The sequence below is a fragment of the Trachurus trachurus genome, assembly GCF_905171665.1.
Source record: "Trachurus trachurus genome assembly, chromosome: 12".
In the NCBI taxonomy this organism is placed as follows: Eukaryota; Metazoa; Chordata; class Actinopteri; order Carangiformes; family Carangidae; genus Trachurus; species Trachurus trachurus.
This window is the reverse complement of record NC_139908.1, coordinates 25,456,628-25,475,007: the sequence shown is the minus strand read 5'-3', so window position 1 is coordinate 25,475,007 and position 18,380 is coordinate 25,456,628. Positions and strand designations below refer to the sequence as shown.

Here is an 18,380-nt window from a genome sequence, read left to right as displayed (position 1 = left end):
ATCCAATAGTTTTAAACTTCAACAGAGTATCCACCTACAGTACCAGGAGGTAAACGTTTCTCAATGGAGAGTGGCCTAATCTAACACTGTAGTCTGGCTAAACTGAACCTATGAAATAAACAAACCAAATTCAACCAGATCACTGAAATCCTGTCCCACCCTGTGTCAGTCAAGTGTCAGTGGCCCTGGCAGAGAAGCAGGTCTGCTCCTGGGAGAGAGTCTGAGATGCTGCCTGGTGCCTGAGAAAGTCATCAGTGCCTGCTGGATGAATGAACTCCCTATGGAGAAAGATAAAATCCACTGCCTGTCGTTTTACATCCTGCTTCCTGTGCATTGACCCCCATCAATTTCACGCCCACTTCCATGTTTCCATGTGCCAGAGGAAAAGCTTGTGTCACGACCAGAGAGAACGTCTTGGTATTCTGGTCATTGGAGAGCCAAAAGAAAAAACTGTGAGGAGGGAAGGGAAGACCTCGTGTCAACCAATACCCCCACTGCAACAGTCACTCAGACAAAACTTACTTGAAGTTGTCGTCCTCCACAAACTTCTGGAGTTCCTCGATGTAGCGAACTGACAGCAGATACTTCTGGACATGAGGCAGAGTCACAAGATGATCTGAAGAAAGACAGGTTCAACAAAGGTGTGTTAGATTAAAAACAACTCATGTACAGAGAAATTAAACCAAACAAAGACATATGTTTGAAGATGCTGACTCACTGTTTCTCCAGAAAGTGTAAATACATTCCTATCTCTATCTCATATTTAACACATATCACAGTATAACACTGTCTCATAGGAGGGGCTGTACATCTAAACGCAATGTAGTGGAAATCACAATATCAGAATAGCTGCACTATCCAAATAACTGGAGCTGCATTTTTTTTTTGATGAAGATAAAATCTGTCTCAACACTGTTGTGCATTGTCAGCACCATGTTGTGTTGTGTTGCAACAGAGACGCCCTGGACAACAAATCATATTGTTGTAAGATGTAAAGGGACATGTTTGTTTGTTACAAGACCAACAAAAATAATTATCAAGGTTATATAGATATATTTGTCCTGGTGTACACATATGTTTATATACATACATGTATGTACACATGATTTTATCTTGCACAGGACCCCACTCACAGACTGGTCAAAGCTCTTAAAGCTCTCCACCTTCTGGTAAGTGTAAGAACCTGCTCCCTGGTGTCGCTCTCCTTGTGTGTCTACAGTTCCTGTGAAGAACTACAGCCAGGTGCCACCAGGGAGATTGTGGTGGCTTCCTTGCCTCCACCATGATAGCCTGTCGATCTGTGTAGTGTAGAAGCCTGTTGGTCCTGACGGGTGGTTTTAAACAACATTATGTGCTCTAGTCCTCTCCCACAGAGTGCTGTGTGAGTACTGGGTGTTTGGACCCAGTAAGGCAGGATCTACTGGAGGTAGCACCTCAGATTTCGCCCTGAGCTCCTGCTGCACATTTTTTCTCCTGCATCCGTCCTCCAAGTTGTTAATTTTCTCAGTCTAGCTCTAGCTGCCTGGCATCTTTGATGTGGACCTCCCCAGGTCAGTCACGTGACCTTGTTAACATAAGGTCTCAATGAAAGGAAGAAGGATGGTATCACTTAAAGTGAAACATCTAGCCTGGTAGCCGGTCATATAAACAAACCTTAACCTATGACATCAGCAGTCTGGTGGTTTCACGGAGGTTTGGCCTTATTTTGAAATAAAAATAAATAAATGGATGATGTAGATGTCCCTTCTTTCTTACCGTAGTTACATGACACCTGCAGGTCAGAGATGACCCTCAGAAGGTTGTTCATCTGATTGGTCCGTTGCTCCGTCTCTATGATACTGTCTGATGCAGGATAGGCCGAGTCGATGTAGATCATGTCCAACAGGTAGATCCCTGGATGAGACGAGACAAGACAAGCAAATCGTTGAGTGGAACTTGCTTTGACACTTTGCTTTGACTTGCTGAGTTCCTGACCTCCACGTAGACAAACGAGCAGCCAGACAGACGGAGCTGCACACCCAACAATGAGATATTTATGTTTTGCTAAGCAGTGACACCATTTTCCACATCATTCTGTAAAATCTCCAATATTACCATTTCAACCAGGAATGTGTCCAGTTGTTTAACAAACAAATCTTCCTCCAGCTCAGCGCAGCTAATAAGTGATTATGCTGTTGTGGCTAATATTTCACCCTATGGCCAATTCCCAAACTAAATACGTTCTCAGCGTTGCTCCAGGAACCGGATTGTTTGGGGCCATCACTAGAGGCCATCTTTTCCACTGCAAACCAAACTAATTACATCTATTATGGTTTGTGTCATAGAGTAGGGAGCCCCACCACATGAATTCAATAGAATGAGAAGGCTATGACATAATAAGCTCTCACCAATACATTAATTAAACCAATCTGGGGTCTCACGGCTCAGCGGTTGAAGGCAAGTACCCAAGCTACTGTAAATTAGGGTGGCCTCCAGTCCAGTCCGGAGGGTGCTGTTAATCCAGCTGTTTGGGATCTGTCAAAATGTTACTTGCTGTTAGAGCATGTAGCCCCGTTGTAGAGTTAATGTCTTATTAAGGTTATTGGACCAAGCTCAATCAGCCACAACAAAAACAAAGCAGCCTCCACAAAGTCAAGCAAAGTGACTTCAGATGGTTTGGTTCTCTTTGAAGAAGAGACCTACAGTATCATCCATTGTTTCATCACTACACAGCCTGCAGCAGGTCAATGACGGTACACAGTGTTCTAACGAACGTCCCGCTTCATTAGCTGTGAATAAAACTCAGCGGATACCTGGAGAAATCTCAGATTGTCTCAAGTGAGTTTAATCAGGACAGCTCAAAGGCTTATGTATGGTTTATTATTAAATATATGATAGACCACCACGCCCACTTACAGGAACAAATGTGCAGTAAAGGTTGGGAGCAATCAGACGTTCTAAGGAATCCATTAGTCTTTCCAGTTTTTTGCTATTTTTCCCATTTCTTGGAAGGAGGGATGAATCAGTTCTTAATGTGAAAATAAATTGACTCAAGAGATAAAAAATAAAAATCCTTGGATGGAAAACCCTTGCTGTCTGATATCTGTTAAATGTGTGACTGGCTGCTTCATTTTTATTCTCCTGAACTGTTCACAGTGTTATGGGAAAGTATTATTATGGTGGACCAGATGAAAGTGTTTCCCACATTTTATATCTATACCAACACAATGCTGCCAGTTTTCTTTTAGAACTGACGAATCGTCTCTGGGATGTTTGGCCACATGTTGGCCACATGTTGCCCACATCACTTTGCGGTCGCACTAAAAAGCTGATGGCATCTTTCCTCCAATGCAACAAACAAGCATGAAACCAGAACAGAAGTAGAGCCGCTAATTCAGGTTTCCTCGTGACTTTACTGAAAGAAAGTTGTATAACAATGGCTGAGTTTTCATGGTGGTCAGGAAAACCCACTTCAGTGCAAGTCGCTGAGGAAAACACACAGCAGATCCATGCATACAACGCATACAGGTTTATTCCTAAACTATCAAATAAATAGACTGAACATGATGTCGTTTGTATTCTTAGATCCTTATCCTTGGAATAAACTTTACTTACTGAGTAAACATTTCATTAATTCAGTGAGGAGCAGTGCAGGGGGTGTAATTTGAGGCCTGTAAATGGATTTAAGTTACAGTGTGTTGTGGCTGTAATTACCCACAGTGTCTGTGTGAAGTGGCTGCTCCTGCTGTCACTGTCTATAGAGTACACAAATTAAAGTGGATCTCTGAGCTTTTCTGCAGCAGGTCGTTTGTTCTCCTTCACCAGCTCAGTGTGGAATCCTTTGTGTGTTTATATGTGAAAATGAAGGAAGTTACATTTATTTTTAATCAGATTATACAGGCTTATTCGGGAAACAATATGGTGACAGAATGAAATCCACCAGAGAGCATGGCCCAGATACAGCTAATGCTGTTGTAAGTTCAGTTACAGGTAGAGCTATTCTCTCTTTAGTGTTTACATTTGGACAAACTGTTCCCATTAAAGAAAAGAGGCACACATTGAATCTTGGGATAGGTTGGGCCATGAAGCCCTTTTTCTGCCCAAAGAAAGAGGGACACATTTAAAGGAGCCTTTGAAAGGCCCAGACTAGTCATGTCTCTACTAGTCATGCTGAGAGATCAGTCTTCCATGCAGCCTCTGATGAACACAGTGTCTGAACTGGGACACAGCTGTTGAGAGGTTGCACCTCATCATGTCCACATCAGAAACAATATCAGAATCAGATTCTTTAATGGCCAAGTATGAGCACACACACACATACAAGGAATCGGACCCAGTTACTCTTTGTTCTTACAAAAACACGTACAGAACCAGGACCACAACAACTGAACAATAAGTTAAAGAGGAACTATGTAAGTCTGGTCGCTTTTCTGCTATTATGCTAATTGCTAACCCTCCTCCTGGCCATGTGCATTTGTTTACAACGAAGCCGGAGAGAAATCAATCAATAGAGCGGTACACAATGTTATATATCAGATACCATGTTACGACGTGTATATTTGTGTGGTCTTATCTGTCATAAACAAGAGATTACGGGTTACGGGGGCATTTGTGACGCGGTGCTGCAGAGACCATAGCTGGAACACCGGGTCAGAGGCTCTGATCTTGCACAGTTGTTTTTGAGCCAAGAGATGCAACAAGGCAGAGAACCTCCATTCTCCCTTGTAACAAGTTTATTAAACCATCACAATTACTCCAAAACTTTTAAATTAAATTATATAATTAAATTGTAGCATAGTTAAGCTACAAATGCTGCATAGTTCCTCTTTAAAGAATACAGAAATAGAAAAATAAAGTGACCAGTGGCCGGACCGTACAATAGTAAGTAGTACAAATTAGGGATGTCCCGATCCGATCAAGTGATCGGAAATCGGGGTCGATCACGTGGTTTCAGACTCGATCGGAATCGGACGTTACATCCCGATCAGGAATCGGATATATTACATATCTACATGTCAGGGTTTTCCTATCTGTCTAAAGCGAAGACGGGCCGCAAGGGGGGGCGTATTATTGTGAGATTGTGATATTGTTACATCCCTAGTAGAGCACAAAGAGCAGAAAAATAGTGGGATGATACAGTTGATCTACATTAAAAACTTGACTGCATTGCCAAAGTATCGGATCGGGACTCGGTATCGGCAGATACTCAAAATCAAATGACTCGGACTCGGACTCGGGGGCAAAAAAATGTGATCGGGACATCCCTAGTACAAATAGATAATGAGGTAGTGCAAAGAAATAAATAAGTGTATGAATACGAGTATGTTGTACAAATTATATACACATGGTATGTTTTACATATATTATATACAGCAGAATTTGTATTGACAATATGTACATTGTGATGAGACTGTGATGTGAGGTAAGGTACAACCTGTAGTGTCTCTACCCTCCGACTGCTTTGCTCGACTAAAGTGGAAATCCAGTGCAGCTGAGCTTCATTAGCAGACTGATTAGCAGACATGAAGAGCTTCCATCTTTCTGTCTTTTTTTGTAAAGATTGTAAATATAAATCTACTGTGATTTATGTCGCAGTGAAAAGCAGCAGCTGACTGAACACTAGCTCCATGTCTTCAGGAATGTCTCTCTGGTTTAGGTCTCATCGTGACCTCGTTGTTTAGTCCTGTTCATTTCACAGACGCGTACGGTATCTCCAGACTGATCCGTGTGTTTTGTCTGAGGTGTCTGCTTGAACGTTGATCGGTGAGCTGCAGCCTTGTGCTCCTGTTGATCATAAAACCAGTGGATTCTCACACTGTCTGTTTTCCTGTGGGAATCTCCTCCAACTGTGTGCATGCACTTTCATCAATAGGGAACAGATGTGGAAGCACCGCAGAACCACATCCGTGGTTTGTCTCCAGCTCATGGAACAAGCTACACTCTCGGCAGCTGGAGCTCCACCGCTGCCATGGGATGTACAGTGGTACATACACGTGTACACGTACAGGGCAGGCTCATCTAACATGTACCCATGCCTTTAATGTGTATAGGGCTTCTGTAACTGGAGGTTAGTTTTACTGAACATTGAACAGGAAGTAAGATGACAGAGTCTGCATGGGGCTGAGGTTACAGTCAAACAGTAATTACTTACAGTAAGGTCCCGTCACACTCCTGTACACCTTGTGTAGTGGTTAACCACCATGCTGAAGCATCAAAGCTTCACTCTGCAGAACGACCCTATTCTTCTTGTACTTCATATGCAAACATGCACCAACTGCACATTGACCTTGCTACTGACTTATGGAGGCCTGCTGTTGGTTGTTGAGCTCACTAGTCATCAAACCACAATGTAAAAACACAATATGTATTAGGTGTAAATATGATGAAACTGACCTTTGCAGCTGGATTACCAGCTGGTAATATGGTTACATACATACACCAATGTCACTTTTTATCTAATGTTGCCCTTAGAGACCAGTAACATCAGCATTAACATAACATCATCTAATAGGGATGCACTGGTCCAATATTAAAGGAGACATATTATGCCCCTTTTCCACTATTCGTGGCGGACATAATGAAACACTGCATGTCTCCAAAACTTATCAGCCAGGTTTCCAGGATGTGAAGTAGCCTACTCATTTTCTTTTCTTTTTTTTAAGTATATTTTTTTTGGCTTTTTTGGCTTTATTTGATAGCACAGTGAGATAGACAGGAAAGGGGGAGGCAGAGAGAGGGGGAGTGACATGCAGGACAGGTCTGCCCGACGCGGGATTCGAACTGGGGACACCTGCGTTGAGGACTGTAGCCTTTACATGGGGCGGCCGCTTTAACCACTGCACCACGCACCGCCCCAAGTAGCCTACTCATTTCAATGTAACAATTGCCGATGAGAACCAGTGTCAAAAAGGAAAAAAGAAAAAAAAATCGATCACGGACTTCATGATCGATTTCCATGGCAACGATCAAAGCTTCGAAGCTTCAATTTTTTTGTGTCAGCCCTAGCTAATACTCTAGGCCCAGAAATCGGCTTTGGGACTGAAAAAGCCAAATTGATGCATCCTTAGTTTCTCATCAAACCAATATCCAAAGACAGAGTTTGGTGGGGTTATGAGGTAGCGTGGGATTGTGTGGGAGTTGTTGTCTGCAACAAGCGAATCCAAAAAGACACTGACCGGCACTGGATAAAAGATTCCTACTTAAGTATTTAATAGTGGCAGATCTCTGGTACATCAGAGTGTTTCTCCACTTAAACTGCTGGGAGCTGAAAGCTCAGTCTGCAGATTGTTTTGTCTGACTCCAGCCTTTGGTTGTTGTCTTTGCCATCTTTGCGTCAGTCAGTCCAGTGAGGATTCACTCATTGTTCAAGGTTTGTTTTTTTTTTTACTGGGAAAACTCTCCTCCTATTAAGATTGATCCAGGTGATTAAAAAAATGGGAGAAACATTTAAAATCATCCTGGGGGGAAAAAGTTAGCTGCTGTTCAACATCAGTGTCTCTCAGATGAAGTTCGGCAGACGCAGGACTGGGCTGCCATTTTTCTTTTTGACAGGATGTAGCGCGTCAGTATGGACGTCATTCTTCTCTAATGAGAGACACTTCTTTTAGCAATTTTCCCTAATTAGCCTAGAAGACGCTGCTCTTCGACATCCATGCTTTTTCCTTTACAAACAACGGTTGGCTGGGATTCAGGGAGTGATAGTCAGGGAGCAGGAGGCTCTTTGTTTACTGGAAACCTTCAGTGGACAAGTCTGCAGTGTGGTGGAGATATGATGTGGAAAATAGAGGCGGACGAAGCATTTTATGGGGCTTTGGAAAAGACACGAGGGCACAGGTGGACACGCTGGGGAATGTGGTTTCATAAAAGTTACAGCACTAATAAAGTGAGGAGCACACACACCTGTGGGACTGGGCCAGTGTGGAGGCATTGTGAAATACAAAATATATTGATTTTATATTGTTAACACATTTAGTTGGAGGAGATTTACAACTCTCATCAGTGTTTCTGCAGATTTCACCAACTCAAATTTAAGACTTTTGAGACCGTTTTAAGACCGTTATGGATGAAATTTAAGACCTTTATCATGACAAGCATAACACGTACAAAAGAAATGCAGAGTCACAAAATTACTTTCAAAGTAAATTGGCTGCAAAATATATGTCACACGTTGGGCTCGTTTGTAGTTGTAAATACATTCAATAAAGCACAATGAAGTGTCGTGGGAGTATTTTACTGAGCATTTGAGGTAACGTTACATGAGCATAAGAAAATTAAGACCTGTCTAAAATTATTTAGGACTTGAACACAATACTTCAGAATTTGATGTACTGCCTTGAGGTCAACAGCTCAGGGTACAAAAAAGCAGACTGAACAGGTATAAGAACTAATTTATCTCATCCGCCACTAAGGCACTAAATGGCAACATGTAGCACTTTATTTATAATCTATTTAAAACTGTGGGTTCATTCATTTGACTGGTGTTACTATATTTTTGTACTGAAGCATTTTGTACTGAAGCATATTTAATATTTAAGAACTGTTGGTTTTATCTGACTGGTTTTCTTATTTTTCTATGAAAGCACCGTGCATGTAGCACTAACTTATTGGTGCTGCTGGTTTCATTTGACTGGTTTTGCATGTGTATTGTGTGGAAGTACTGTGTATGAATGTTATTGTATGTGTCTTGTATGTATTGTGTTTACTGTGCTGTGCAATGCAGTGGCTTGGAGCCCAAGACAAATTTTCCTATTGGACAAAAAAGTACAATTCAATCCAACTTCAACCAATTTAAGACTTTTTAAAGCCTAACATTTTGATTTTCAAATTTTAGACTTTTTTTTTAGGCTTTAGGCATATTAAAAAAAACAACAAAAAAAATCAAACCCTGAGATCAAATCTGTTGCCATATGCAGTTGTACACACACACACACACACACACACACAATTGTGAAATTGTAACACACGGCAGTACGACACGTCTCAAAGCCCTGCGAGTGGGTCAGAGGTCAGAGGTCATGGGCCTGCTGCACCAGGACACAAACCCACAGCAGTTTACCTGTCCACTGGGGGGGCTCAGCTGTCATTTTCCATACATGTGTTTGGTTGTGCGATGTTGCGTGTTTACTGTGCTGATGGTGTGTTACGCGGGCTGAGTGTGTGTGGTCTGACCATCTGCTCCCACGGGGGCCGGAGAGAGCAGTGACCGCTGAAACGGGACGAGGGACAGAGCCTCTTCTACCGGAGCCCAGAAGGGGTCGGAGCTGGGGGGGGGGGGGGGGGGGGCACAGCCTCCCACAGCTCAGCAGCGCAGACAACCAGACTGAGGCAGAGCTCATCAGTGTTTGTAGTGGCTCCGTTTCCTCTTATCTATTCATCTAATCTGTGTGTGATGCTCCCTCCGGGGTCAGGAGGAGTTTCTGCTGCAGATTTATCTCTTCAGCTCGGCTCAGGGTGGAGACCACAACACACGCTCGGAGCTGCAGTCGCTACAGCTCGGCCCCTCTGCTTCAGACTTTATCCCTGGATTAAGCCCTGACAGATACACACTTCAAACAAATCAGCCCCCACACACTCAGGTCCTGCTGTTAACACATTACCACATGTGTCTGTTCTCAGCTGATTAGAACAGATCGTCGGCTGTCGATGGTCAATGTGTTTGTTAGAGTTCATTGTTAATGTCAAATCATTCTAGTCAATAAAGTGATGATTGAAAACGGGTGAAAAAAAGAAGCACATATGGGTCAGTATTCACCATTTGTTCACATTAAAGAACTTTTTCTGTGCGTGTTCCTCTTGTGTTCACATACTGGGCTATATACTGTGTCCTGACTCCTGAGTCCATCACTCTTTTCCAGTGCCAGCTTGCTGAATGTGATTTCACAAGGTCTGCATTCTGTACAATGTTGTATTATACAAGATGAACAAAGAAAACTTCTGGCCCATACGTTTCCATGTCCAGGCAGAACCCAGATGTTACGCTCCAGTGTTTGCTGACAGCCAGGGGGATTTCCTGCATGTGCCAGAATTGGTCCAGATGTGGACGGAGCATCTGACAATCACGGGGCCAGATTGGGGCAGAGTAACCAGGTGTACAGTGGACCAGAGGAAAACAAGCATGTGGTGCAAATACGAGCCTGATTTATTTTGACATCTGGGTTCCAGCAGAGACATACAAGACTAGAAGAAGAATTTCATAAAGAATACTGATTGTGTATCTTGCCAATTGGATGTTTGGACTTATGGGATGAGTGTTTTGGGTAGGGATACATAAATTAGATATTACGATCGGATATCTGCCCAGATATTGACTAAATAGCTAGATCAGATATCGGATAATGGGGCTGATACATGACGCCAATCTATCCACTTCAATTCTATGTTTGTGACGTGTGCTACATCATGTGTCGTCGGCAGCACACACAGCATGTCGGTACAACAAACACAGAACAACAATGTTTTACAAAGTTACAAAGTCAAGCTAGGTTAAGTCAAGCCTGAGGCCTTCACTGTCTTCCACATGACAATGTGTACAGTTTATTCATTCAACAGTGGTATTGGATTGGTATTGGGTATCCCTAGTTTAGGAACCATTTAGTTTTAGGGTACGAGGTATTAAAGGGGACATATTATGGAAATATCACTTATTGAAGGCTCTTATATCTGGGTGTTTGTCTTGCCTTCTGTCCCCCACAATGTGAGAATTGACAAAAAAATCTGTAATGTGCAGGCTGTTCCCTCAGTTGTCTCCCAGTGATGCAAGTAGGATTCGAATTTGCATAATACCTGGGACCGGTAGAAGAGGTGGGGCGGGGCAAGCAGTGGTTCATTTGCATTTAAAGGGACAGGCACTGAAACCAGCCGTTCTGAACAGGGCTGTTTTGAGAGGATGAAAAGAGCTGTGATGTTTGATCCTCGGGGGATTTTGACTAAAGCATGTCACAGACATGTCTTTAAGACACCTGGGAACTATTTTAATTTGTGGTAAGGGGGCAGAATATGTCTCCTTTAAGATTAAGACTGGGTACGTTTTCGTTGTTTTTACTTTGGATATTTTATTCTGATTTGTGTGAAAATACATCAAATGTTTGTAAAAATGTACCTCACTTAAAGAGAGCTTTTGGTTATAAAAGAGTCCATATTCGATAAATACAGTATATCGTTTTGTCTTTATAGTTATTTTGATATTATTATTTAGTAGTCGACTCGCCCAGCATTTCCTAGTTTTGGTTTCCCGGACACTGCCGGGCGGGTCATGGGAATAACGCAGCCGGATCGCAAGTTGGCATCGTTTATGGTCGGAACTACGACGGTATCTGATCGACTTCCAACCTCCGACTTTTGTTCTTGATCAATGAAAACATTCTTGGCAAATGTTTTTGCTTTTGTCCGTCTTGCACCGGTCCAAGAATTTCACCGTGCGCGCGGAGGCTCATGGGAAATGTAGTGTGAAAACACTTTGCTTTCCGAAGTCCCTTTTAACATGGGCACAGAATGATTCAGTCAGATTAATGCAGATAGATCACATTCAGTTTTGAATTGACCTTTACATTTCATTTCCTGCCGTTGCTGCCAGCTCCATATTTCTTTGGCTGACCCAGTTTGAGGACATTCATTCACAACAATGTCCCGAGACAGTGTAAAAAGCTAAACGACACCTCACCAACTTTATGTGGAAACTTATGATTTCATCATCAAACATTTGACGAACTCAGACTGAAGCAGCGGGGAGAGTCTTCGTCACTAATGATCACACACTGGGTTTTACAAGATGTGTGCAGACTGTGTCGGTGCCAACGCCGAGAAAGTGTAAAAGCTCCACTGATGAGGGTTGGATGGAAAACAGTTGTGGAAAAGCTGGGCAGCACCTCAGGCACAGTTTAAGTAGGATTTATAATAAAGAGAGAGGCTGAACCGTGACCACAGTGTTCATCATAACATCGCTGGACGGACTGCATCTGTGATCTCAAGATGTTCAGATGTGTTGATGACTGACTGGAAATAAGTTTATCAAACACTGATGAGTCCACATCCAGAGGAAGAGGGTGCGATGCTTCAAACTGCTCCTCTCCTCTGCAGCCTGAAAAGCCCTCCAGCTACATTCTTCTCCATGCTACACCCAAATCCCTCAGAGATATACTGGCTGTCCATGATATCAGCTGTGTTGGCAGCTCCTGGCTAAATATTACGTCTGCATAACACAACACCAACTGCGTAACAAATATTTGCCGATTGTGTCATCCTGACAGACGGAGCGTGGGGTGTAATGTGTTTCAGCTGTGCTCCGTCTCCCTGCCTCTCAGAGACTGGACACGAGGCATCCAACCAGTTCAACTGACCAGTCAGACCAGTGCAGGCAGGACTGGACGACCAACACCACGGATCCACCTAAAGATGTGGAGAGAACGAGCAAACTGTCCCATCTGAGCTGAGCTGGGATCAGTGCATGTTTGTGATTCATCTTAAATATATACAGTATATATTTGCATGCATATGTGTTTATTTACAAGGGTCCTAATGGAAATCTGCCTCCATGTCAAAGGGATAGTTCACCCAAAATTCAAATTTCACTCATTATCTACTCACCCTCATGTGGACTAAGGGCTGGGAGAAGTTTCAGAGTCCTCCGTTACTTCTCTGAGTTACGGGGGGTCCACGCAGCAGTATTTGTCCATATAATGGTTGTGAATGGATACCAACTTTCTTCGTCCAAAAAGACATACCAAAAAACATCCAAATACCTCCATACTGCTCGTCTGTAATGTCCTTCTTGTATTGAAGCCCCGACATGAGAAATTGTTCAGAAAAAAATTAAATAAGTCTATATTTTAAGCTTGTTTGTAGCGGAAGCTCCGAGTGTCTCGGTTCACTGCTCTTCCTGTGTCAGTGCAAATCGCGCGAGATTTCTCATGTTGGGGCTTCAATACAAGAGGGACATTACAGACCAGCAGTATGGAGGTATTTGGATGTTTTTTGGTATGTCTTTTTGGACGAAGAAAGTTGGTATCCATTCACAACCATTATATGGACAAATACTGCTGCGCGGACCCCCCCGTAACTCAGAGAAGGGACGGAGGACTCTGAAAATTCTCACAGCTCTTAGTTGACATGAGGGTGAGTAGATAATGAGTGAAATTTGAATTTTGGGTGAACTATCCCTTTAACACAGGTAAATCTGCTAATAAAAGCCGACTGACCCCTTTTAAACTGCCAGATGAGTTTTTGTGTATTGTTTGTGGTACACTAACTTCATCAATACTGCTCATTTATGTGGTATTTTAATCAGTATTATTATATCAGTTCTTTGTTATTTTGTGAGAGGGAAATAAAGTCAGAAGGTAATTAACACAGGATATGTTCTCATATGTATTTAATTATCATTAACACTCCCAGCTGAATCTTCCATCCCAGTGTAGCTGTAATGTCTGAGCTCTGGAGGAATTAAAGGTTGACCCGGACCACACTACAAATGAAGGGGTATAACAAATTCCCACATAAAAACGATTGTTGTTGTTGCAATAAATAAGGATTTAAAAATCACAATAAATATTTTGTTTCATTCAATCTTGTGTCCATATAATCCGACCCAGTTCTTCAGCAGATGATCCAGCAGCAGAGAATTAGTCGAACTTTTTTTCTTTCTGTTGAAAGAAAAATTGACACCTGACCTCTTGTCAGGTGTCAATACATTATGATGCATATGATGACATATCACGGGACAGTGGTGCTGTGTCATTTTGTAGGGTGATGTTTCTACCTCTACACCTGTCACTGACATGGTGGAGGAAGGTGAAGGGGAATGAAGGAGAGATGGGTCCACCTGCTGTTATTTTGAATCTGATGTAGAGGATCTGTATCCTGTATCAGAATGTGTTTTCATTAAATTTCATTCAATTTAATTAATGGTTCCTGCTCCAGTCCAATGATTTTGCTGCAAACTGATGCTGAGGTTGAGGATGAAGATGTTATTCATCATCATCAAATGGTCTGGTTCACACTGAGATTAGAAAACCTGCTACTGGCTTCTTTGCAAATGTTCAGTACATCGCTTCAATTCGACTACTTAACAGCTAGTTATGTCACAATTTCATTTTATTACAATGCTTATTTATTTTTGTGCTGTGTGAGCAGTGTGTGTGGCCAACCAAATATAGAGCCGAGGCTGAGCGATCAGTTTAACTCGTGCACATTTGAAGAGGAAAATCTTCCACGGGGCTCCGATGTAAAAAAAAAAAAAAAAAAAGAAGAAAACACAGTATCTTTACTCCACAGTCGTGCAGTGTCCTGTTACAGCAGTTTCTCCTGCATTGTGTTTTCTCAACTGATGCAAAAAAAGTGGAAAAAAAACTATTTTTCTTAAAGTGACAGTAACCGTATACAGTATCACTGTGCATCACCTATCATCCATCCATGATCACTTCTTTTAACATGACAGTGCATGAACTATCAAACAGACTGTTACACTTATCAGCTGAACCGAACACACTGTGTGTATCCTGCCTCCCACAGCAGGTGAGAGCCAGTGCTTTGGTACTGATGGGGGAGATCACCATGTTAAACTGTGTTTTTTAAACTCACACATACAGAAAGTCATACTGTACTGTGGCTTTAATGTTCTTCCTTGAACTCTGTGCCTGATTGTTTCCGTAGTCCTCCTCTTCCTGTGTCTATTGTGTAAAGTTCCCCGTCTGTGTTTTGTGTCATTTTCACCATGGTAACCCTTCATGCTTTTTTACACCTGAACTAAAGTGAAGTGAAACCTGGGTAAATGAAACAGGCTGTCTGTCAACCGGGTCGGTTCACATGGGACCTGATACCATCAGCTATAGCATGACTGAAATAACACAAGTCACTTTAGATTTATCTGACTACAATGGAAAATGTACCGATACACACACTCGCACAATTTGTGTAGTGTGTCCGAAGGCACTTTTTTTATCCATTGACATTTAAATATGAATGTTTTCCACTTGTCAGTCAAAGAGTGAGCTCAGTGCTGTGATTGGTTCATCAGGAGCATCACTTCCTGTATAAGACAGACTTCTTTTCTTCCAGCAGAAGATGAAGGGATGAAGAACTATGTGATGTCTGAGAGAGATGCTTCACAGCCCGCTGCCTCTTCCTGACCGCTCGCTGCCTGGCTCCGCTGTAGATCATTACCAGGCCCATCGGAGCAGCAGGCTGCGAGCATGAACAGAGAGGACAGAGAATGGAAAGCGGTCACAGGCCGGGACACGTCCTCCCTTGTAAAGCACAGGAAGGGAACAGACACGGGACTGCATGACGCACGACAGCCGCTACATGAAGTCTGGAGAATTCCTCTTTGTTGAAATGCACATACAGGAAGAGTTGACAACAAAGAGGAGGAGGAGGGATGGAAAAGAAAAAGGAATCTGGTTTAATGCTGCATGTTTCAGCTTCACATCAAGCATCAGAATGTTTCCTTTAGGAATTTTACTTAGCGATTCCAAAACACAGATCTGCCATCGTCTGATAAAAACGCAGCTTATTTGCAGCTACAACAGTAAACCATTGGAACATTTGTCCGCCGAGGATTTTTAAAGTCCCAATCAACACAAGCGCCTCCTCCCAGAGTCGAGTTTCACCGAAGATTTGAGCGGCTCCCCATCATTCTCACCCCACCGAGCCCTCGCAGGGATAAAGGTCCATCGTCATCGTCTGCGAGCGTCTTGTGCGATTAGAAACAAAAACAATGAGTCACTGAATATTTGTGTTTGTTAAATCCAGTGTTTGTCAGGTGTTATATAACCAGTAAATTACTATGACAACATAACAAACTGTATCCAACGTCTCTTCCACCTCTGCTTCTGGCAGGCCTGTCTGTGAACCAGGCCTTTGGACAAATATCGAGGTGGGACGTGCGGTTAATAACGCAGGTCAAGCCGGGGGGGGCGTCCAGAATCACAGATCTGACCGAGGCCAAGTCCGGCCATCATTGTTCACACTGAAATTAGCCGATAAACAACACTTAAGCACCATGCATGTCATCGGAGTCATAAAAAGAACAGGGAGTCCTGCACCAGCTGGTCTGGCCCCCACAGAGCACCGATCTCCGCTTCATGGAAGCCACTCTGGGGTCACATGAGGAGACCCAGGCATCGACTGAGATATTAAATCCATACAAGAGGTGAGGCAGGTTCTCCAAGTGTAAAGTAAAGCACCTGAAGAACTGTGCAGGCGTGCTGAGGAGAGCTGGAGCTGGATTAAAGGCAGAGGAAGGTGGCAGTAAACACTGGAGGGTTTAGTGTTTTCATCTTTACTGCGCTTTGGCAGGAGTTCACCGAGACATAAAAACAAAGAAAGCCAGCAACGTCGTCCACCCTTACAAACAGCAGAAGCAAAAGCCAATGTGGTGATCTGTCCACAGTTCATTACATTGGCTTCCTGTGACTCAAAGGATAGACTTCTCAAATCTGACTGTTGGTCTACAAGGCCCTAAACGGTCTTGGAAACAAAATATATTCTAGAATCTAGATTTATTAAATCCATATGAAGCATCCAGATCCCTCAGGTCGTCTGGGACAGGTCTACTGTGTTCCCACAACCAGAACTAAACAAAGTGAAGCACATTCAGTTATTATGCTCCTCATCTGTGGAACAGTCTGCCTGCACAAACTGTTGACTCATTTCAATCAGAGATGAAACATTGTTATTTTCTACAGCTTTTAACTAAATTCATATATAGTTATATAATATAGTAGTAGTTTAATCATTCTAATTAGAATTATTGTCTTTTACTGTCTTATTTTTTTCTTTTCCTTTTAAATGTTTTTTTCTGTTTTTGATTTTAATGCATTTTAGGGATGTCACGAGTATAGATTTTCATGGTTCAATTATTGTCAGAGAAATAATCACGCTATCACGATTATCACGATTATTATGCATTTATTAATTTCACAACACCATGAATGTGTAAAATCAAATACACTACTCACAAAAAGTTAGGGATATTTGACAAGAATCTCCCTATAAAAAGTTCATGCTACAGTGATATTCTATCATGAGAGCCTTTTAAGTGGAAGGATGCAATGGTCATTTCGGTGGTGGCTATAGCACAACAAAAATCTCAATGTCTCAATAACTTGATCAATTTGATCAAAGTGTTGTCTTGGTCTCATGATGTCAAAATGTGATCATTGTGGAGAGGAGAGGGAGACGGTGCTTGTGATTTTTGTGGTTAATCACCTTGTTAGAGAACAGCATGTTATTCAATAAGAACAATTGGACATGTGCATTCAAAAGTTTAGAGAAGGTTAAATTAAGTTCACCTGTAAAGGTTACAGTGCATTTTAGGTGCATTCTGAAATTTAATCCAAATGCCAAACATCCCTAACTTTTTGTGAGTAGTGTATATTCAATATAAAATTACATTATTATTTACATAAAATATTTTAAGTACCTATTAACATAGGACCAATTATTAATCCCCCATGGAAAATATTCAAGTCATAAATGGTCATCTACAACAAATGTTAAAGTTTATTTTTATTACACATGACATGCTAACATTTAAACTCCTACCAATTCAGTGTTACATTAGGTAAACTGACCAGTATCTGTGCATTGACCTTTACTTAGTGTTTTTTGGAAAGTGACGGTATTTAGGAATCTTAACGATAAATTAATTGTGGCGTTAAATACGGCAATTAATTGTGAAAACAAGTAATCGTGACATCCCTAATGCATTTCTATGCCGCTGTAAAGCACTTTGCCTGGCGTATGAATTGTGCTTTACAAATAAACTTGCCTTGCCTCACCCTGTCGTACACAGTCACCAGCCTGCCTCCATCATTTGAAGTTCCCAGTCAACATCATTGATCAGAGTTCAATTTTCAGTGCAAACTTAGTAGAGCTAACCAGCCGAGCGTTGCTGTGAGACAACACACACACACACACACACTTGACACACAGGAGCCTGGTTACCATTTACCATCAGCTCGGTTCAGCGACTTCAGCGTAAAGAGCAAAAACATGTTCTGAAACATTGTTACCATCACACACAAGGTGACTGCCAAGTCTGAAAACAACTGCTACATATTTGACAGTGCTGTTTACACAAAGGCTAAACACACAGTTCCCGTTGATTCAGGGCCCCGAGGGCCAACCAGAACATCTTCTACAAGTTTTTTATCCTCTGCGCCACAGACACTGAACAGTGACTGTAGCTGGGAACTGTTGTAATTCTCTGGTAGTTACCTGCTGTGGCTTAGAGCAACACGGTGCAGAGCCCACCACACCAGTCACAATGGAAGGGATCAGCAGGATTACTATAATTATAATTAGTTAAAAATATACTAACGGGGTCTTGGCTCTCTGAGTCTTTTAGCACCTTTAAAGCCATTGTGTTGGTTTTACAACCTGCAGCTTTAATAGCTACAACAGGC

General features: G+C 42.2%; 1 protein-coding gene across 1 annotated transcript in view; it reads right to left on the bottom strand.

Annotated features, from left to right (window-relative positions):
* LOC310994914 (ras-specific guanine nucleotide-releasing factor RalGPS1) overlaps positions 1-18,380 on the bottom strand; it is a 99,789-nt gene that overhangs the window by 31,267 nt on the left and 50,142 nt on the right. The window contains exons 8-9 of the mRNA XM_083983819.1: positions 1,756-1,893; positions 523-616 (exon numbers count right to left, since the gene is read on the bottom strand). Of these exons, the coding sequence (XP_083839945.1) occupies positions 523-616; positions 1,756-1,893 (232 nt within the window). The remainder of the gene's footprint in view (positions 1-522; positions 617-1,755; positions 1,894-18,380) is intronic.